Here is a 22,992-nt window from a genome sequence, read left to right as displayed (position 1 = left end):
ATATATGAGCGGGGCGGATCTATGGAGGAGTGAATAATGAGCAGGAGGATGAATATGTATGAGGGGGACGGATGCAGGGAGGTGATCTTCCACTGTAGAAACCGCCTGCTGCTGAGCTGCACTGGGACACCCAATGCTTTGCAGCAGGAAGTGATGGCATACATAAACAGATATGTAAACAGTCTGTTGGGGACTGTAGGAGCAATGCAGCAGTGTAAAGGCTACCTAAAAACATCTTGGGAACATAAACTTGGCTACTAATGGTGAGTAAGCTACTTTTAAATAAATGAGTTTGATCCCGAACAACCCCTTTAAATATCGCAGGTGAATGCAGTGATTGCTACCGGTGGATAGACAGAGAGGACAATAACAGTAAGGTGTACTTTACCGCCCTGGTACTCTGCCGTACCTCACTGCTCAGTAGTTGTTAGTTGTAGAGTCGGAGATCCAAACTACATTCAGCTTGGCTTTGCCCTGCAAGGACCTGTGTGGCGTCCCACGTGGTCCGCAGGTTGCTCACGTGATTCGCGGAGCGGGGTTAAGTTCCATGTTCGGAATAAGGATTTCACCACAGGCTGTATGCGATCGTAGAGGGCCAGTGACTGTCAGGTCCTCTGGATCAGTAAGATGTCATCCAGGTTTTTAGGTAAATCCCTCACTGTTCAAATACCAGACGCGTTTCGGGATAGTGTTATCCCTTCTTCAGTGGCTGAACAGTGAGACTTAGATGGCTTCCTTTTTATATGGCATCTGGGAGCACGGTGTATGCTGGGACAGCAAGGGATTTACAAATATGTGGATCTGGATCTGGATCTTAGGTATTAAGCAGAAATCGCCCATATATCAATTTGCTAGGGTATTCAAATAGAAACATTGTGCATGACAGTAAAAAATAATAATAATAAATGAGGCTGCATAGTATTGCAAGAGTCTTGGAAAAACGCGCATGCAACGCGTTATGCGATTTCAGAGCGTTCTTATCGGGTAGAGCCCTTGCATCTGACAGTAAGATAACTAGGGCTGCATAATAGTGTAAAGAGCTTAGAAAACGGCATGAATCGCACCGAGAGCACACATGCGGTAGTTGTATGACTTGGATATGTTGTTATCAAGTAGAGACATTGCAGTGAATAATGGTGAGTAAATGAAAATAGAAACTAATTAAAGAATAAAACCTAAACCGCACTAGAATCACGCATGCAGTAATTATGCGATTGTAGTGTGTTATTTATAAAAGATAAGGAGATTGTAGAAATACATATACATGGAGTGAAGATAATAATATGGGTGGAGAAGGATGCACAGTAAATATACACATCATACTAAGATCCTATACAAATGGAACATAAAATGTATGAGACGCACATATGCACCAGTCCATCTGAGGGCGCTCCGAGTGAGCCACTAATACATTTTTGTTCGATGGTTACCTGGTTATGCCTAAATTGGCTGGTTCAGCATGGCCTGCTTAAATGGGTTTTCGGTTATTACTATATTTTTAAGCAGATATGCTCATGTAGTTGTTTACCTCATGGACATCTTCACCATGGTTTTGTTCACCCAGCTAGTTTATAGCTCCTCCCACTAACAAGCTAGTTTATAGCTCCTCCCACCAATACCCAGCTTGTTTATAGCTCCTCTCTCTAATGCCCAGCTAGTTTATAGCTCCTCTCTCTAATGCCCAGCTAGTTTATAGCTCCTCCCACCAATACCCAGCTTGTTTATAGCTCCTCTCTCTAATGCCCAGCTAGTTTATAGCTCCTCCCACCAATACCCAGCTTGTTTATAGCCCCTCCCCCAATACCTAGCTAGTTTATAGCTCCTCCCCCTAACAACCAGCTAGTTTATAGCTCCTCTCTCTAATGCCCAGCTAGTTTATAGCTCCTCTCTCTAATGCCCAGCTAGTTTATAGCTCCTCTCTCTAATGCCCAGCTAGTTTATAGCTCCTCTCTCTAATGCCCAGCTAGTTTATAGCTCCTCTCTCTAATGCCCAGCTAGTTTATAGCTCCTCTCTCTAATGCCCAGCTAGTTTATAGCTCCTCTCTCTAATGCCCAGCTAGTTTATAGCTCCTCTCTCTAATGCCCAGCTAGTTTATAGCTCCTCTCTCTAATGCCCAGCTAGTTTATAGCTCCTCTCTCTAATGCCCAGCTAGTTTATAGCTCCTCTCTCTAATGCCCAGCTAGTTTATAGCTCCTCTCTCTAATGCCCAGCTAGTTTATAGCTCCTCTCTCTAATGCCCAGCTAGTTTATAGCTCCTCTCTCTAATGCCCAGCTAGTTTATAGCTCCTCTCTCTAATGCCCAGCTAGTTTATAGCTCCTCTCTAATGCCCAGCTAGTTTATAGCTCCTCTCTCTAATGCCCAGCTAGTTTATAGCTCCTCTCTCTAATGCCCAGCTAGTTTATAGCTTCTCTCTCTAATGCCCAGCTAGTTTATAGCTTCTCTCTCTAATGCCCAGCTAGTTTATAGCTCCTCTCTCTAATGCCCAGCTAGTTTATAGCTCCTCTCTCTAATGCCCAGCTAGTTTATAGCTCCTCTCTCTAATGCCCAGCTAGTTTATAGCTCCTCTCTCTAATGCCCAGCTAGTTTATAGCTCCTCTCTCTAATGCCCAGCTAGTTTATAGCTCCTCTCTCTAATGCCCAGCTAGTTTATAGCTCCTCTCTCTAATGCCCAGCTAGTTTATAGCTCCTCTCTCTAATGCCCAGCTAGTTTATAGCTCCTCTCTCTAATGCCCAGCTAGTTTATAGCTCCTCTCTCTAATGCCCAGCTAGTTTATAGCTCCTCTCTCTAATGCCCAGCTAGTTTATAGCTCCTCTCTCTAATGCCCAGCTAGTTTATAGCTCCTCTCTCTAATGCCCAGCTAGTTTATAGCTCCTCTCTCTAATGCCCAGCTAGTTTATAGCTCCTCTCTCTAATGCCCAGCTAGTTTATAGCTCCTCTCTCTAATGCCCAGCTAGTTTATAGCTCCTCTCTCTAATGCCCAGCTAGTTTATAGCTCCTCTCTCTAATGCCCAGCTAGTTTATAGCTCCTCTCTCTAATGCCCAGCTAGTTTATAGCTCCTCTCTCTAATGCCCAGCTAGTTTATAGCTCCTCTCTCTAATGCCCAGCTAGTTTATAGCTCCTCTCTCTAATGCCCAGCTAGTTTATAGCTCCTCTCTCTAATGCCCAGCTAGTTTATAGCTCCTCTCTCTAATGCCCAGCTAGTTTATAGCTCCTCTCTCTAATGCCCAGCTAGTTTATAGCTCCTCTCTCTAATGCCCAGCTAGTTTATAGCTCCTCTCTCTAATGCCCAGCTAGTTTATAGCTCCTCTCTCTAATGCCCAGCTAGTTTATAGCTCCTCTCTCTAATGCCCAGCTAGTTTATAGCTCCTCTCTCTAATGCCCAGCTAGTTTATAGCTCCTCTCTCTAATGCCCAGCTAGTTTATAGCTCCTCTCTCTAATGCCCAGCTAGTTTATAGCTCCTCTCTCTAATGCCCAGCTAGTTTATAGCTCCTCTCTCTAATGCCCAGCTAGTTTATAGCTCCTCTCTCTAATGCCCAGCTAGTTTATAGCTCCTCTCTCTAATGCCCAGCTAGTTTATAGCTCCTCTCTCTAATGCCCAGCTAGTTTATAGCTCCTCTCTCTAATGCCCAGCTAGTTTATAGCTCCTCTCTCTAATGCCCAGCTAGTTTATAGCTCCTCTCTCTAATGCCCAGCTAGTTTATAGCTCCTCTCTCTAATGCCCAGCTAGTTTATAGCTCCTCTCTCTAATGCCCAGCTAGTTTATAGCTCCTCCCGCAGATAGTTGCATAAACACTCCCCTATCACTGTCCTGGACATAACATTGCAGGAAATAAGAAAGAGCGGCTTAGAAGATTGGCGCAATAAAGGTAAAAGAAATACATTATAAAATGAAAGCGACCTTCATAGTTATTTTACAGGATGTTGATGCAAACTGGAAAACCCATTTGAGTCTTATGCAGTCTCTTGCTGTTTAGAATAAGAGGGATCTAAGACAAACCTGTTCCCAGTCTTTAAAGGGGTTGTCTCATCATGGACAATGGGGGCATATCGCTAGGATATGCCCCCATTGTGTTATAGATGCAGGTCCTGCACCTATATCAAGAACCGAGCCCCCCCAATAAAATAAAGCAATCAGGCTCATTATCCCCTCCTAAGTAGTCAGAAGGCTTGCTCCCAATCATCCTCCCTATACTCACATAGTAGTCAGAAGGCTTGCTCCCCATCATCCTCCCTATACCCACATAGTAGTCAGAAAGCTTGCTCCCCATCATCCTCCCTATATACCCACATAGTAGTCAGAAGGCTGACCCCTGCCCTGCACCATGGATTTTCACATGCCATTGTGACTAGATGTAGTTTCCAGAAAGGGGCAGGTTGTGTGCGAGGCCAGAGACTGCTGTGAAGATTTCAGTCTTTTAAACGATTGCTAGAGGAGGCATTTAATATATGACATCATTATTAAATGCCCTATTTAGGCTGATGTGTGCTACGCTGGTCTACACTGCCAGAGAAGGCATGTAATATATGACCAGACTTAAATTACCTGCCTGCTTTTGTTCTCCGTGTGCAGAAATGAAATCTGAATGAATTTCCCTAGCAATACTCATGCCATGCCCACTTTTCTACAACTTGGTGAAGGTAGTGTAAAATGCAGATTGCAAAAAGTCTCATGCGTTGTAAATCCAGTTGAAAATATACCAAAAAGAGGCGTAAGGGGAACGATAAGCCCCCCTCTGTGTTTTGTGTAATGTAGTCGCTGTCAGATCCCGCTTGTGTTGCTTGTTAAGGAATATCAGTGAAGCGGATTTCTTGTTTAAGGAGGTGTAGGCTGCCATCTTGTGGTGACTTAGCAGACTACACCAGATAATACATTCTGAGGCCTCATGCACACAAACGTATTTTCATTTCATGTCTGTTCCGTTTATTTTGCGGATCGTATACAGAACCATTTATTTCAATGGGTCCGCAAAAAAACGGAAGGTACTCGGTGTGCATTCCGTTTCTGTATTTCCGTTCCGCCAAAAAATACAACATGTCCTATTGTTGCCCGCATTACGGACAAGGATAGGACTGTTCTATTAGAGGCCAGCTGTTCCGTTCTGCAAAATACAAAATGCACACAGATGTCATCTGTATTTTTTGCAGATCCGTTTTTTGCGGACCACAAAATACATAGTTGTGTGCATGAGGCCTGAAGGTGGGTAATAATTATTTTATGTAGTCAGGTTATGCGGGTCAAAAAAGAAGACTAAGATTTCCTCTTTCTTTTTTTGTATTGGAATCTGAATATAGAAGTTCCTTTTTTGTTTGCATAATTGCTCAATACAAGTTTTGGCGTAAACTATAGTTCTTCATCAGTAACAGGAAATGTTTGCAACGTTTCCATAATTACTGGAAATGCTGCCCCGTGCATTGTCTATGAAACTGATGGAGATGACCATGTCCTCCAGTCCTTAGGACTAGGACCTGTGAGGGTACAGCATGGCGGGGTGGATTTTCCACAGCAGATATGTGTGACTTGCAGATTTCACCACATACATTACAAAGGGTGAAATCTGCAGCATAAATCGGCGTGCTGAGGATTCGCCATCTGCAGCGAGGCTGAATCTCCGCCGTGGATTTCTTTTGCAGTGCGCGTCATCTATGTTGCTGCTACTGTAATACACTGCGGATTGTCTGTGTCATCTGTGCTCTTACAAGATGTTCCAATATCTTGTAGTATTGTGATCACATATGAGATTTTATGTGTACAGTTTCCCCATCAGTATCTGATCATATAGCGCCATCAATATTAAATGCTGCACGCTATCTAGACTAAAGCCCCAGTACAGGGTACTTACGACTGCCCGTCCCATTCACTCATACAGATGTCATTACACTTTACTGCCCCTACAAAGGAGACGGCGTGCCATTGAACGTTGAAGAGGATGCGGCGCATGCACAAGCGCTGTGACCCCTGCAAACAATTGATCATGAGGATAGGTCTTATATCTTATTCTGGCGCGCAACCCCTTTAATTATGCCCATGAATTTTTTTTAACACATTTCTGAGGGGGCAGGACTGTCATATTCCATGGAAGGGGTTAAAACTGCACCTATTGTCTTTCTTAGTCATGTTGTCGGCTTTGCAGAGTGCAGTGTAATAAGGTAAATGTTGGGGGTTATGGAAGTGAAACCTTTTGGGATCGTAGCATACAAGCTTTCAGTCCCTGCAGTAGAGTCTATGTATATGTGAGCAGACATTTTCCCAGATTCAGATGAGAACACTACTTCTAAATTCAGCTTTTAGCAACTCTCATGCACACGACCATATCCATTTTGCGGATCTGCGGAACATGGATACCGGCTGAGTGCATGCTGCCATTTCTTAAGTCCTGCAGAAATGTCCTTTACTTGTCCTATATTTTTGCAGACATGTTTTCTCTCTTTTGCGGTGCCACAGAATGGACATACGGATGTGAACAGCACACGGCGCATCTTTTGCGGCCCCGTTGACATGAATGGGTCTGCATCCGATCGGCAAAAAATACGGCTGTGGACTGAACATATGGTCCTGTCCATGAGGCCTAACTTGCGACTGGACAGATCTCAGAAGTAACCAAAGCTCCTAGAATGGTGTACAGGTCTCCATCTTTCTGGGATGTTTTGTATTGAGGTTTATGACGGTTCTTATTGTCAGGGTGCTTGGGGTCTCTAAGGCTGGAATCACACGCGCAGTTTTAGGAGTAAAACCCAGCAGTGGATCCAAGCAGAATGAGAAGTTTGGTACTTCTCCTCTTGCGTCCACTTCTGGCTTTGGCTTGTATCCAAACCTAGCCCAGAAACTGTAAGTGTGGTTCCATCCTTAGGGTACAGAGTTCTGTGCGTCTGTGGCAAAATCCACATGTGGAACGTGAAGATTTGTCACTGGTTTTGCTGCCAATTTGTGGCAGGTTTCACAGTGAGCTTTGCAAATGGTGAAATCTGGGTTAGAAATTGCTGCATAAATTGACAGTTTGTAGATATGAAAACCACCCAGCAGATCTCGTCCACATTGCTGGCACTGTGAAAGGCTGCACTTACACCACATGTGAATGTACCCTAAGGGTAAAGCCACCCAGCAGATCTCGTCCACATTGCTGGTGCTGTGAGATGCTGCACTTACACCACATGTGACTGTACCCTAAGGGTAGAGCCACCCAGCAGATCTCGTCCACATCGCTGGTACTGTGAGATGCTGCACTTACACCACATGTGAATGTACCCTAAGGGTAGAGCCACCCAGCAGATCTCGTCCACATCGCTGGTACTGTGAGATGCTGCACTTACACCACATGTGAATGTACCCTAAGGGTAAAGCCACCCAGCAGATCTCGTCCACATTGCTGGTGCTGTGAGATGCTGCACTTACACCGCATGTGAATGTACCCTAAGGGTAGAGCCACCCAGCAGATCTCGTCCACATCGCTGGTACTGTGAGATGCTGCACTTACACCACATGTGAATGTACCCTAAGGGTAAAGCCACCCAGCAGATCTCGTCCACATTGCTGGTGCTGTGAGATGCTGCACTTACACCACATGTGAATGTACCCTAAGGGTAGAGCCACCCAGCAGATCTCGTCCACATCGCTGGTACTGTGAGATGCTGCACTTACTAACATGTGAATGTACCCTAAGGGTAAAGCCACCCAGCAGATCTCGTCCACATTGCTGGTGCTGTGAGATGCTGCACTTACACCGCATGTGAATGTACCCTAAGGGTAGAGCCACCCAGCAGATCTCGTCCACATTGCTGGTACTGTGAGATGCTGCACTTACACCACATGTGACTGTACCCTAAGGGTAAAGCCACCCAGCAGATCTCGTCCACATTGCTGGTGCTGTGAGATGCTGCACTTACACCACATGTGAATGTACCCTAAGGGTAGAGCCACCCAGCAGATCTCGTCCACATCGCTGGTACTGTGAGATGCTGCACTTACACCACATGTGAATGTACCCTAAGGGTAAAGCCACCCAGCAGATCTCGTCCACATTGCTGGTGCTGTGAGATGCTGCACTTACACCGCATGTGAATGTACCCTAAGGGTAGAGCCACCCAGCAGATCTCGTCCACATCGCTGGTACTGTGAGATGCTGCACTTACACCACATGTGAATGTACCCTAAGGGTAAAGCCACCCAGCAGATCTCGTCCACATTGCTGGTGCTGTGAGATGCTGCACTTACACCGCATGTGAATGTACCCTAAGGGTAGAGCCACCCAGCAGATCTCGTCCACATCGCTGGTACTGTGAGATGCTGCACTTACACCACATGTGACTGTACCCTAAGGGTAAAGCCACCCAGCAGATCTCGTCCACATTGCTGGTACTGTGAGATGCTGCACTTACACCACATGTGAATGTACCCTAAGGGTAAAGCCACCCAGCAGATCTCGTCCACATTGCTGGTGCTGTGAGATGCTGCACTTACACCGCATGTGAATGTACCCTAAGGGTAGAGCCACCCAGCAGATCTCGTCCACATCGCTGGTACTGTGAGATGCTGCACTTACACCACATGTGAATGTACCCTAAGGGTAAAGCCACCCAGCAGATTTTCCTCTGCGGATTTTGAGGAGATTCCACACGTGGATTTGTTCATTATTTTGGTGCTGACTTGTAGGAGATTTCAGTCTGTGCATTTACAAAGAGTGAAATCCTCAGGGATATCCACTGCATACATTGACATCCTGTGGAATTAAATCTCATCCACAGGCCACTTAATTTTTTTCTCATAGTGTGTGGATGAGATTTCTTAAAATATTATCCACTTTTCCCGTACTGTAAAACGTCCGCAGCCCATCTGCTCCTTGTGAACATACCCTTGGCTTCTGATTAGAAGAGCTCGGAGTGCTCCCATTCCTGGTTCCTTAGCGCTACTTTATATGTTTCCAGCGCTCATGAAGCCTCATTGCTGTCTCCAGATATCTTTGTGCGTTTGTTTAGTAACTCTAGTTTGTTTAGATTCAGATTGGTGCATTTGGTGGGATTATTGCCATCTGGAAAGAGAGGACCTGCCGTTTTCAGGTACAGCACATTGTGGTCTATGTAACAGACCACGTGTAACGGCAGTGCTTGTTTCTCTTGCTTTATGGACACTTTGCCCCCTTCTTAGAAATGGTATCGTACTTGGAAGTAGGGTTGCATTGGCCCCATTAACTATAATGGGAGATCCAGCTGCAACCCGCCAAATATTACGAGATTCGGCTGGACTAAAACCGGTCCACTGGTCACTATCATAGTTAATCATGTAGTGTCTGGCAATGGCGGATCCAAAGAGACCTGGCAGGCTATTGCCCACCAGATCTCACTAACGCTACTGTAAACTAGCCTAAGGGCTCATGTCTGTTCATTATTTTTTTTTCTGACCCGTATGTAGAATCATTCACTTCACTGTATATCCACATGGCCGTTCCGCAAAAAATAGAACATGTCCTATTCTTGTCCGCCTTACGGACATGGATAGGATTGTTCCTTTTAGGGGCTGGCCCTTCCGTTTAGCAAAATGCAGAACGGTATCCGTGTTTTGCGGATCCACAAATTGCAGACGGCAAAACGGCAACAGTCGTGTGCATGAGTTCTTAGCCTGGCCACCTGGGGCTAGCACTGGAAACTGAGAGATGGGACTACCCCTTTAAAGAACAATACATTGTTATATAAGAGCATGGTAACCTCTCAGCACTATAGAAACAGTGGAAGAACAAAGTGTTTCCAAATTCCAGACCCTCCAATTCAGGTGATGATCCTACCATTTAGGTACAATCAATCTTTTGCCATTACTGTTACTTCTTGCAGACTGTAGGAGTACATTGGGTCTGCATGTACACGTGACCTCTAGTCATGTGATGATGGTCATAGTAGTCCCAGCCTACTACTTGATAAATATGGTCTTTATTGTGATATTATTATTGCGTTCATTTCCAAGTATTGGATTGCCAGACACCCATCACAAAGGGTTTTCATGACCATAAGACCTATATCGCCCCCTCATAATTTCCCTGTGGACGGACTGACAGCAATAGATGAGGTTTACTACAAGGTCATCTGACCAGTGAAGAGAGATTTGGATTGCAGAATTGTCCCTTCTGTGTGCGCTGACTGCAGGGCTCAGTGACTGGAGGTGAGATCTCGCTGCAGGTTCCTGGCCGCCTCATCCTGCCAGTGTCGCCCCTGGCAACCAAGAAATGATGTGCTCCTTGAGACTGTGAGCGTCCGTCCTCCTCTTCTCTCCAGGAACAGCAGACCTGCATTATGCCTGTGATGGACTGGGATCATTCAGTTGTCTATATATTAGGCTTTTATATGTGGAGTGGCCTCCCAGGGGCTGCTGCTATAAGTGAAGAGCGCGCCCTGTATATGAGAGCAGCTTTCTCCTTCTGTAACGGTTTTTCTGGGGTAAATGAGGACAGGGGGTTGTGGTACAATTGGCATGCAGGTAATTGCCTGAGATGTTGGGAGGGGCGAGCACTGCGCTGTGTGCACAATGTTCCTGACGGGCATCGCTTCTTAAGGTGGTCTGCCGCTCATTGTGCGATCATGGAGTCAGATTTCTTTCTGCCGTGTGTTCTATGATTTATCATATACCATGCAATGCCCAAAAATGTGACTTATAGTTAACTGATTTTTTTTTTTTATTTTTTAAGTTGCATTTCCATGTGAAAATAAGAATGTGTTGAGGAAATCTAGGTGCCATCCTTTACCAGATACAGGCTGCGCCCAGTATTGCAGTTCAGTCCCATTCACTGTCAGCGGCATTGAGCGGATGGGTGCTGTAGCCAGGAGGCAGGCTACCACTGATATGATGGATTATGATTAGTGGGCTTCTGACACCCAGCACCACCGCACATCTGCTGTTTGAAGTGAACGCAATGTTGCTGACCTAGGGAAATATTGTGATGGCCTCTTCAAACAGCTGATCGGTAGGGGTGTCGGGAGTCTGACCCTCACCGATCAAATATTGATGACAGATGAACAATATTATACTACTGGGGCGTCCCATGACTAACTTATCCCCTATCCACAGCATAGAGGATAAATGTCCAACCTGGGGCCCCTGCTGATCACTGGAACAGGGGCCTGTGTTCCTTGTTTGAATAGAGCAGCAGAGATGCATTTGTGACCGCCTCTCCATTTAACCCTATTTAACGCTAGCGCTAAACTGTTCTGGCGGGCTGTTTCGGTAGAGGAACAGCCTGCTGGAGTTAAACATATATGGCATATAAACTGTGGCAAATCTCGGCTCTATTGCCAGAAACATGCTGGATCCACGCCAGGTCCCTTTTATAGTCAATAGGGCCTGGCAGTTTCTGGCTATGCCGGAAGCGATGAAGTGTGGCCCTATGGAATCCAATAGAGCATGCATCAATGTTTTTTCTTTCAGATTGACATGATTTCAGTCCAGTGATGGCGTTGACTGGCTTGCTGTATAGTGCGTATGCATGTCGGGGCCTTAGACATTTAAACCAGGCATCATTCTAGATTTTTCCCAATTCTGTTACAACCAAGAACTGGTGCCCCGAGTCAGTAATCCTCAAGGCTCTAGTCGGAGTGGGACCTGAATTATTGTCTTATATGACCGTGTCACCTGTGAAACCTTCTCTCCTCGAGATTATCTTGTGTGTGACGTATTCCACGACTTCCTTCCATATTTATATGGAGGTGTTCAGCCGGCGCTCGCTGCCGTGTAATGGTTCTGCGTGTCCCTCACTATGTGCTCTCAGGGGGCAATTTGCCCTTGTAACCTGCAGTTTAGTAATGACTCGGGCGGTGCACCGCCTCCCTTCATGTTGCACTGGAGCTCAACCGCTGTGCCCGAGTGTAAAGATCACTTTTTCCATCTGTCTGCCCCCTAGAGAATGATACTTATTTTAGTTGCCGCCAGAAAAGGACAGCAATCTATCAAGCAGGCCGGCGATACAGCTCCGCGTGTCTGGATTTCCTTTCTTTTATGTTTAGGCCTTCTTTTTTTTTCCTTTGGGCCCAGCGCCTAATGATTAGTGGATAACAATATTCCTATCCATCTGGAATGCCAGTCTGCAGAATATCTGGCTTGATATTTATTCTGCAGGGTATTTCATCAAGGTTTTAAAAGCTACACGAAACCCGTAGCGATGACTTCTGCATACGCTTGTCAATTACTCCGACACCGTGTGCTGGCAGAAGCCGCCTCCTCAGTCAGGACCTGTCAGGCGCCCAAGTAGAATAGGCAGGGACTAATGACATATAAATGCACAGGTGGGTGACAGCGTGGAGACCGACGCTCCGCATATCGGTGGGAATTCTCTGTTTATATCTTTATACAATGTTTAGTAACTCTACAGATCCATTACTTTTGTGTTATTTAATCATCATGTTATTAATTATCATGTATAATACTTTATTCTACTCCAATTAATTTACATTGCTACTTTTAAATTTTTGCTGGTTGCCCTTGGAAACAGACATCACTATAGCAATTTGCTGTCCGAACAGACAGAACATGTCCTATACCAGTGATGGTGAACCTTTTACAGACCGAGTGCCCAAACTGCAACCCAAAACCCACTTAATCATCGCAAAGTCCTGTATAGTAGATCTCCAATGTAATTTATCATTGGCAGGAAAAGTGTAAGGCATATTGATACGCTCTGGCCACCCGTGCCATAGGTTCGCCACCACTGCCCTATACTTTGCCATAAAATGCAGATGCCACACAGCTCGCATCCAGTTTGTGGAGGGGGGGAAAAAGGGTTATGTGAAAGGACCCTAATAATTGCGGAGAAGAGGTTATACTGTATATTGGATTCATATGTGGCTTGGAGATGCCTGAAACGCATTGAATATTGGAGAGATGTGATAGACCACTGTACATATTTGTGGGATTTAGAGAGAATATATCTTTTTTTTTTTTTAGACTACTTGTCTTATGGGAAACAAGTTTATTTAGCATGTTATGTTGATGCACGTTCTTTTCACATTTTTCTGCTCTTAAAGTGTTTCTCCTCTCCTTTGTAGGACCTGGAGATTGTGTACTCCTACCTCCATGGGATGGAAGCCCTGTCCAACCTTCGGGAGCATCAGCTGAGGTAATGTCCTTCACAGTATAATGAGAAGTACTAGTTCCTGGTTTGTGGTTACACTTTTATCCACTATGTCATGGATGTCAAACTCATGGCCCTCCAGATGTTGCAAAACTACAACTCCCATCATTCCCTGATAGCTGTAGTATGCCCAGGCATGATGGGAGTTGTAGTTTTGCAACAGCTGGAGGGCCACGAGTTTGACATCCCTGCACTATGTTGTCATCTTCCCGAAAATGCTCAAAGAAGCCACTACTCTAATAGCAAATAGTAATGGCTACATGTATTACACTGCCTGTCCCCCCAAAAAAGTTGCCACCAAATAAAAAAGATTCTCAATGGGGTTAAGGTCTGGACTCTGTGGTGGCCAATCCATGTGTGAAAATGATGTTTCATGCTCCCTTAACCACTCTTTCACAATTTGAGCCCGATGATACCTGGCATTGTCATCTTGGAATATGCCTGTGCCATCCGGGAAGAAAAAATCAATTGATGGAATAACCTGGTCATTCAGTATGTTCAGGTAGTCAGCTGACCTCATTCTTGGAGCACATACTGTTGCTGAACCTAGACCTGACCAACTGCAGCAACCCCAGATCATAGCACTGCCCCCACAAGCTCGTACAGTAGGCACTAGGCATCATGGGTGCATCACTTCATCTGCCTCTCTTCTTACCCTGATGCGCCCATCACTCTGGAACAGGGTAAATCTTGACTCTTCAGGCCACATGACCTTCTTCCATTGCTCCAGATTCCAATCTTTATGCTCCCTAGCAAATTGAAGCCTTTTTTTCTGGTTTTCCTCACTGATTAGTGTTTTTCTTACAGCTACACAGCTGTTCAGTCCCAATCCCTTGAGTTCCCTTCGCATTGTGCATGTGGAAATGCTCTTACTTTCACTATTAAACATAGCCCTGAGTTCTACTGTTGTTTTTCTTCGATTTTGATTTCGCCAAACGTTTAAGTGATCACCGATCACGATCATTTTTTCCTGCCACATTTCTTTCTTGGATACGATGGGTACCCATTATCCTTCCAGTTTTTAATAATGCATTGGACAGTTCTTAACCCAATTTTAGTAGTTTCTGCAATCTCCTTAGATGTTTTCTCTGCTTGATGCATGCTAATGATTTGACCCTTCTCAAACAGACTAACCTCTTTTCCACGACCACGAGATGTGTCTTTCGACTTGGTTGTTTAAGAAATGAGAAGCAACTCATTGCACCAGTTGGGGTTAAATAACGTGTTGCCAGCTGAAAGATAATCGCCCATGCAGTAATTATCCAATTGGAGGCTCATAACTATTTACTTAGTTAAATCCAGGTGGCGACTTTTTTTTTTTTTTTTGGACAGGCAGTGTATATGTATATAGGTATATACACATATGAAACCCTTTATATAACAGACAAAGTCAGAGTTTCTTTGTACCTGCCGATCTGAGCAAGTAAGAATATGGAGTCCACCCCACCTCTTCATATACCGCTCTGAGAGTCAGTGGTACAAATCCATCCGTCCCATAGAAGGATGAAGGTGCTGCTCCAAAGGTTCACCTGGATATTGTAGTTCCACCCCAATCCAGCTCTTTTATCTGATATATATATATATATATATATATATATATATATATATCTCTCTATCTAACGAAAAATGGGCAGCACTCCGGTCTTGTGAAAATTCAGTGATGTTTATTCACACCCCAAAGCAATGCAGCATTTCAGCCCTCTCAATGGAGCTTTTTATCTAGCTTGATAAAGGCTCCATTGAGAGGGCTGAAATGCTGCATTGCTTTGGGGTGTGAATAAACATCACTGAATTTTCACAAGACCGGAGTGCTGCCCATTTTTCACTATTTCTACTACACTGTTCCCTTTCCAGGAGCATTTGTGGATTTGCACCCGGCATCTTATAGAGTGCTGCCTACGTTAGGTGAATTGGTCCAATGTATATGCTTTTCCCAGCATGTACACCAGCTGTGGGCTGAGGTGGCAACAAGTGCCACGGTCCCAGTTTATTATAGGGGTGTCCAGAGTTTGATCCCCACTGATCTAATATGTCCTGTCCTACCGTTCGGAAAGGCCGTCAACTTTAAAAGGCGTTTTTTTTTCCCCCCTTGTGTAGACACCATATTGGCGTCAGCAGGTTTGCTGAGATTTCGCATCACTTTTCTGTTGACTTTTATCTGCAATTAAAGTGAAAGGACTAGAAAGGACTGGGTTTTGCTGGGACACCAAATTATATATAATCAGTGAGTGCAATTAAAGGCAGTGTGTGGGTTGCGTGACTAATTTGTCAGGTTCCATTTTACTTTGTTACCTGGCATAATGTTCATCTCTTAAGCGGCCTCTGTTCATTTGTTTCTGCAGTCATTTTCACATCAAGTCATTTGTACAGCGGGTTACATAATCCTGTATATTACGCTGTTAGCGGCAGTGAATAAAGCCTCTCAGTGTTAATATAATGGGACAATACCGCCACCAGCTTGTTTTTGCAGTAGGAAACTGAATGCAACGCGCAGTGCTGGTTATTCCGTTTTTTTAGGTCGTGATCCCATCCTGCTCTGTGAGCATGTTCAGCGTATGTCCTGGGAAAGCTTACAGCGCATGTGCCAAACTTATAGGCCCCGACCAAATAGGCTTTAAGGGGTCTAAGTGTCCTTTCGGGCTCTGTCGCGGTTATATACATCGGCATACTTTTTTTATTATTACTGTCAGGGCTGTGGATTCAGCATTTTATCTTGCTCTGACACAAATAGCAAATAATTTAGTAATCACAGATTTCTGTAGTAAAATGGTAACTTTGTGTTTTTTCTTACTATCATGTAAGTAATCAGTTACTAGTAATAGAATACTATTTCCTAAATTCCTGTAAGTAACTATTCAGTGCGCTGTTCATTTAATAACTGGAAAACCACTGTTGTGCAATAATTGTATAAAATCAATGAATTTGTCCTCAGATAAAGTTAGAAAAGCCATAAATGTATGTGCAAGTCTCAATGGGAATAAAAGAGACATGTAAAATTTGGAGCTGCTGCATTCAGTGCTTGCCATGAAAAGGTTGTCCGAGAATAAGTAACGTTTAACAGGTGCCCGCAGCCTTCCTCCGCTATGCAAAGCTTCATACTTACCTGTCAATGGACTCTGGTCCCTCGCACAGGCTCCCATGTGTCCAGCATGCTCGTGATTGGGACGAATTAAACAAGCCTTGGACTGAAATATGGACCCTGGGGAGCCGGCATTCAGGACCAGAGCAGTGGGGAGTAGGTAAGTATTACTCTTCCCATAGCGGAGGCAGGCTGCGGGCACCTCTGAAGGGTTACTCATTCCCGGACAACATCTTTACTGCTGTCTAGTAGTTCTGAGATGACTGCAGACATGTTTAGCTACTGTGTATGTGCAGCACTGGTTCAGCCATTATAACCAAGGCAGCATGAATATACCTAGTATAGCTTGGGGCACCACGTTATTCTTGATAAATAAGGGCCTTAGATGTATAGAAAATAAGATATAATTATGATTAACGTTTCTGAAATTTTCTAAATTCCTATGAAAGTTCAGGCAGCATGTTATAGAGCAGGATGAGCTGAGCAGATTAATATATAGGTTTATGAGAAAAGATTCAGTATAACATAATTCATTTAAAGGGGTTATCCGACCCCTGAAATGCCCAGGCCCCTCACACACAAAGTACTTGCCTCTCTTCCTGGCACCCACGTCGCTTCTGAAGCCTGCACGGCTGCCGCTGCATCTCCCAGTCATGCGGATGAAAACATCCGGCAATGGGGGGTGTCTTGCAGCCAATGGCAGTGGGTGACAGGGACGAGTCTCCCTAGCATTGCGGGTGACGCTAGGGAGGCTCGTCACTGCCTGCTATTGGTTGCCCACCCATAGCCAGCCGCCCCCTTCCCCTTTAAATTCCTGCTCATTCGAGGATTTGAAGTCAGGGAGACAGTCCTATCAGTGGTTGACAGTTATCTCTGTATGCGCAGTCATAGAGGGGAGGCTGTCAATCACTGATAGGACCACCTCCTTGACTTTAGAGCCCAGAATGAGCAGGAAATTAAGTGACTTAAATACAAGTTATACTTAATCTATTCCCATAAAACTATCAATCTGCTCAGCTCCTCCTGCTCTATAATATGCTGCTTTCAGCTCAGACACCATGTTCAACATAACAGGTTCCCTTCAATTACACCACCCGGATCCGTCTACAAATGCTGTCAGTTATCACACTGATCGGCGGATCCGGCAGGCAGCTCAGACGACGGAACTGCCTGCCGGATCACACTAACGCTAGTTTGAAAGTACCCTTACTCTCCATTCAGAATGCATGGGAATAAAACTGATCAGTTCTTTTCCGGTATAGAGCTCCTAGGACGGAACTCTATGCCGGAAAAGAAAAACGCTAGTGTTAAAGTACCCTTACTAATGCCATCAGTTGGCATACGTATTGCCGGATCACTCTGCCGCAAGTGTGAAAGTAGCCTAAGTCTTCAGTATCTGTAACCCTTTGAAGGCCTTTTTACACGGGGCGATGATCAACCACACGTTCATACAAATGCTGATTCCAGATCATTGCCTGTGTAAACATGTCTGCCCATTTCTCTATTATTTCCTCGCTGCTATCAATATCCAAACGGTATTGTTTTTTTTAAACATACGGGCGATGACTGTGAAAGGGAATTTGCTTCTACCGCACTGTGACAAAAAAAAAACAGTAGTAAGTGTGTGCCGTAAATGTTGCTGTTTCAGGGGACCTATGTGAGTGCAGTTTTTGGAAGGTATAAGGTTGCCGGGTGGTCGTCATGGATAAAGATTCTGGACGGATTGCATGGAGCAGCGCTTCTTGGCATATATATGAATGTAATACAGCGTGCCATCATTTTTTTTAATTTTTTTTATTTTTTTAAGGATTCAGAATATTCTGTGATGAACCGGAGCCCCCCAGAGGTACAGTACAGCCCTGTATACCTCTAGGAATGTAATTCCATCTGTACAGTACAGTGACGGGTGGGGGTGCATGTGGGCTTCTCTCTGATTGTGGTTTATTCCCCTGGTGGGCACTGACATCCCACACTTTCCGTGGCCTTACTGACATGGCAGGGAGTGAGTATGTGTGGGAGTTGCTGTGTTTCATGGATGATCTGTAGCAGTATGGAGGAGCAGCTGCACCATTTCAAGAGCTGTTTGCAGGAACTCAGTGCACAATTGCAGGGGGCTGTTCTTGTAAAACTGTCGTCTCTTAATTACTTAATTGGTATGGAAAGTATCCAAGCTGCAGGATGATGGGAGGCTGAAAGGCAGTGTCAGCCGGGGTTTTTTCTCCTGCTTTCTTCATGTTTAAATGTAATGTTCTGATGAGACAGGTTTATCAGTCTTGTTTTTCTATACCCGGTGGTAGCAGCACCTAAGCAATTATAATAATCCAACAAATGAAAGAGCTCGTCCTGCATTTTTATATTGATGACCTTTAGTCAACATAAGCCATCCATAACTGATCAGAGGGGTCTGACTCCCTTGGTGTTGGAACTACACTGCTCCCTCTTTTGGGCAGTAGACGAAGCTCGAATTGAAGTGAATGGGAGCTGCACTGCAGTAACCAGTTCTGTCCACTACGCGATGCACGGAGCTGTGTAGTTCTGACGTTCTTCCTACACCAGAGCCGCTCTAGAACAGCTGATCGACAGGGGTGCAAGGTGTCGGGACCCTGCCAATCCGATATTGATGGTCTGTCCTAGGGGTAGCCCATCAGTATAAATTCACTGGACAGCAGATTTATTTTTTTAGAATTTTTAATCATTTTTTATTTTTATTTTTCTCTCCAATGTCTCTATTATTTTTCTTTTTTTTTCTTCTTTTTTTATGTATACAATCCTGCAATTTTCATACTGGCCCCTAGGTCTAATAATAGATTTCCTATTCTGTTTGGTAACTTTACAGTAGCCATTATCACTACAGGCAGAATCACAATGCAAGGAACTCATCTATACAGATAACACATAATCCACCATTTTCAATAGGTGATATCACAGCTTATCTACTCCCTCCTGACTTCTGCACAGGTCACAAAGGATGTCTAGAAAACTCTCCCATAGAAGTCAATGGGTGAGCTGCTGTCCATTGTGTCTGTGGCCCATGCAGCTTCTCTCAAAAGACAGGAAGTATTAACAACATTTTAGATTTCTGTTGGACTGCTGGAGACGTGACTGGAGCGTGTGCACTGCCGGTCCATTCACATGGGGATCCGGGGACTGCCATGATTGGTGTGACCCCCTGCTACCATTCTTTTATCACTTATCCTGTGGATAGCTGATAATGTTGTGTATGGGAAAACCCCTCCATACAGTAGACAGCAGCACTTCTACAGAAGAAAAGCTCTCTACATGGAGCAGGCTGAGGTTTTTTTCTGTCCAATATGTATAAAATCTGACATAAAAACCTTTGTATTTGTCGGAGTTACCCATTACTACTGCTCCAAAATGTAAAAGAGCCAGCGGACAAATTGTGACCCATCTCAACAGATTCTGCTCCAGATCCGCCAGTGTGAACGGAGCCTTACTGATATTTGTATGTGCTTTGTCCACCCTGACATACACCTTGCGGTTGCATACTTGGAGAACTGGTTATGCCTCCTTTTTGTGGTTATTCCTGTTTTATATATTTCCACTTTCAGGATTGGGATCAACAATTTGTAACTGTCAAAGAACAAAGCAAAAAAGATGAAAAAAGAACTTTTCTAATACACATCATCGTCACTGTGCAGTGAAATCTTAGCGATTTGGATCTGTAGGAAAGTTATGATTGTGCTCAGCATTGTGGGTATGTGCAGTGATGGCGCCGCCTGATATCGTGCCCTTTACCACTACGGCATGGTTTTCTTCTTGTGGCTAAACTTACTACTGGTTTCCGTTTTTTTTCCCTCCCTCTTATCAAACACGTGATCAGGTCTGTGTTTTTCTCTGTACAGAGCAGGATTAGCAGCTTGTACATGTCCTTGTGTTTATTCCTCAAAGTGCTGATAATCTGTCGTCTTCTTGTATTCCAGATTGATGTGCGAAACTGTGCGATACGAAAGACATGAGGCTAATGAAGTCTTGTACTAGTAAGTGTGATTTTATTTCCATCTCCAGATGTCACCCTGGATTTGTTTTCCTGCTCACCTCCATTGTAAAGTTCTAGGAATTTCTGATTTGCACATTCCCATTCCTCCACGATAAGCCAGGAATGTGAAGTATTTGTCGGGAGCATAGATTTTCTCTAACCGCTGTCATTATGTCCGCCAGCTTTTACTACTGCGGCTGGGGATGTATTATATACATTACTAAATGTCCACAACATTTAGCATTTTTTTTCCTCCAATTGTTCACTAAAGTGCGAAATTGATACTAATTATAACTTATTTTCTTGTCCCCAGCATATGTTAAAGGGGTAGTCTCACTTCAACAAAGGGCATTTATCATGTAGAGAAAGTTACTACAAGGCACTTACTAATGTATTGTGATTGTCCATATCGTCTCCTCTGCTGGCTTCATTCCTTTTTTTCCATCACATTATATCCTGCTCGTTTCCGTGGTTATGACCTCTCTGCAATCCAGTATTGGTGGTCGTGCTTGCACCCTACACAAAGAAAAAGTGCCAGCGTCTCTGGTGCCCGGAACTGCGTGAGCCACATAAGCACATATGAGCAGCAGCTACCATCCCAGCCCAGTCAGCAGTGGTCGTAACCCCTAGAAAAGTAGCGTATAATGGGGCCGCAGTGCTCGTCACCTGTATACTTATGACACCTCTAGTTTGTATACTACTGCTTTCCTGCATCAGACATAGGGGGAAGTGGTGGTGAGTTTGTAGAATTCGGCACAGTCCAGGAGGATACTGGCAAAGTAATGAGACATCACTCACCTCTGTTTGCTTGTCCGCTCCTGTCTACAGGAAGAGAAGCAGTGGGAGGAAAGGAAGCCAAACTTCACTCCAGAGTAATTCTTTAAGGCACACTTTAATTACTAGTAGCTGGCAGCTCCTTTCATGCCAGGCTTATTCTCACCTGTTTCTCTTGTCCCTAGATTATAGTTGGTTTGTGACAACACCATAACGGGTTATTGCAGGAGATCTTTGTACGGTAGCTTTATAGGAAATTGTCCTGATAACCCCTTCTTCTCGTCCTGTCACTTGTGAGGAATGTGCCATAAGGATGGATAGAGGTGGCAGTGCCATGTTAATCAGCACTTTAGCAAGGTATTCTGTTTCACGGCTATCTAAATAAATGATCTCATAGGTTTTGGATCCGAGCCTGAAAGCTTAAACCACAGAGTGGCTGTACATGGTTTATCAATTCCCGGGGGTGGCCGGATGTATTCTGTGTCACATTGTAAAAAGGGGCATCATTGCACAATGTGTCCTTGTCACTATCAGATTATGTCCCTTACGTTTGCCCTGTGGTTTATTTTTGGTAACTCAGCTGGACTGTTTGTTCCTGCATGATTCTTGTGAGTTCACGTGACTGTCCAAAGGTTCTTCATAGCTTTTACAATCTGCAGTATTTACTGAAAGGACTAGTGTGTGAGGAATAGGGACCAGCATTTATCAGCACTTGTGCCGAGTGGTCCACGTGAACAAGATTTTAAGGATGTGTACGTCTGCCATCTCTGTAGCATGGTATAATTATACCAGTGCCCTTGGTAGACATGTTTTCCTGTACCGATAGTCCCATTGTCCTAGCTTTGTATGTGTCTCTTTAGTGTAGTGTTGGGCCTGTTAAGCGCAGCCCTTTTGCCTACCTTAGGTGTATGCACTGTGTATTTCCTGGACACATTAATTTGCTGCGTGTTGGACAACTACTCCCCGTTATGACAGCACCCTAAGCATGTACACGACCTTATCTGTTTTGCTGTCTGCGGCCCTATGTTTAAACTGCCTCTTTTTTTGTCTGCATAACAGACAAGGATAGGACATGTTCTATCTTTTTTGCAGGATAGTGGAAAGGACATACAGATGTGGACAGCATACGGTGTGCTGTCTGCAATTTTTGTGGCCCCATTGAAATGAATGCGTCCTCGTCTGATCTGCAAAAAATGTGGATTGGATGTGGACCAAAAAAGTGGTAATGTGCATGGAGCTTAACGTGTACCTCTACTTTCACATGACTTCTCAGAATAAGCTGCCATGTGTATGTAGGAGTGATGGCACGATTTCAGGCCTAATGATTTGTTATATTAGCAGTTCCCCTCTGGAAGATCCCTCTGTAATTTTGAGCTGGTGGGTGAAGACTAGCCTCTACAGGCTACACAAAAAGACAGGAGGTTCTTCTCCCTACCTTTCACTCATTCACTCAGAATCACCCAGTAGGGTATTCTAGAGAAGTACTGAGCTGTATGGATGAGTATAAAGCACTTGGGGTAGCTATAACACTTACTATTACCTCTCCAGTCTCTCTTTTTTAGTCAGTCTCGTTGTGCTGCTGCTGACTTCTTCTCCCCATCCCCTCTCCATAGATTTCTCTGGTATAATGTAATTTGTGAGCTAGGAAAGGTGGAGATGAAAGAGAGAAGACAGCATTAGGTCACTATAATTCAGTAGATACAGGTCATGCAGAGACATGTGGTGTTATAAAACATAATGCCATGCACTACTACAAAACCGGCAGTGTCCTTAATGGGGAATCGTGCGCGCACACACAGCTGTCATTTCCACACAGTACATGCTCGTCTGTAAGAGTCCAGTGATTTTCCTATTTCATCTCTGACCAAGCAAAAAAGCAGCCAGAGACCATCAAAGCTCCAGAGGTAATAAATGTATATTCCACATACAGGTTGATTAGCTGTTTATCAAGAGTTACTCTTTACATGAACACATAAGCCATGATACATAGTTATAATATATAGTGAATTATGTGTTTATAATCCTTGGTAGGAA

At 44.4% G+C, this 22,992-nt stretch overlaps 1 protein-coding gene across 10 annotated transcripts in view; it reads left to right on the top strand.

Moving 5' to 3' along the window:
- Positions 1-22,992, top strand: part of RAPGEF2 (Rap guanine nucleotide exchange factor 2) — a 246,713-nt gene that overhangs the window by 80,837 nt on the left and 142,884 nt on the right. For all 10 annotated transcript variants that reach the window (XM_044299967.1, XM_044299958.1, XM_044299951.1 and 7 more), the window contains exons 2-3: positions 13,023-13,093; positions 20,129-20,185. In XM_044299967.1, the coding sequence (XP_044155902.1) occupies positions 13,023-13,093; positions 20,129-20,185 (128 nt within the window). The remainder of the gene's footprint in view (positions 1-13,022; positions 13,094-20,128; positions 20,186-22,992) is intronic.

Source organism: Bufo gargarizans, chromosome 1 (assembly GCF_014858855.1).
Source record: "Bufo gargarizans isolate SCDJY-AF-19 chromosome 1, ASM1485885v1, whole genome shotgun sequence".
Taxonomy (NCBI): domain Eukaryota; kingdom Metazoa; phylum Chordata; class Amphibia; order Anura; family Bufonidae; genus Bufo; species Bufo gargarizans.
The sequence above is the reverse complement of the archived record's forward strand: the minus strand, read 5'-3'. Positions and strand labels throughout refer to the sequence as shown.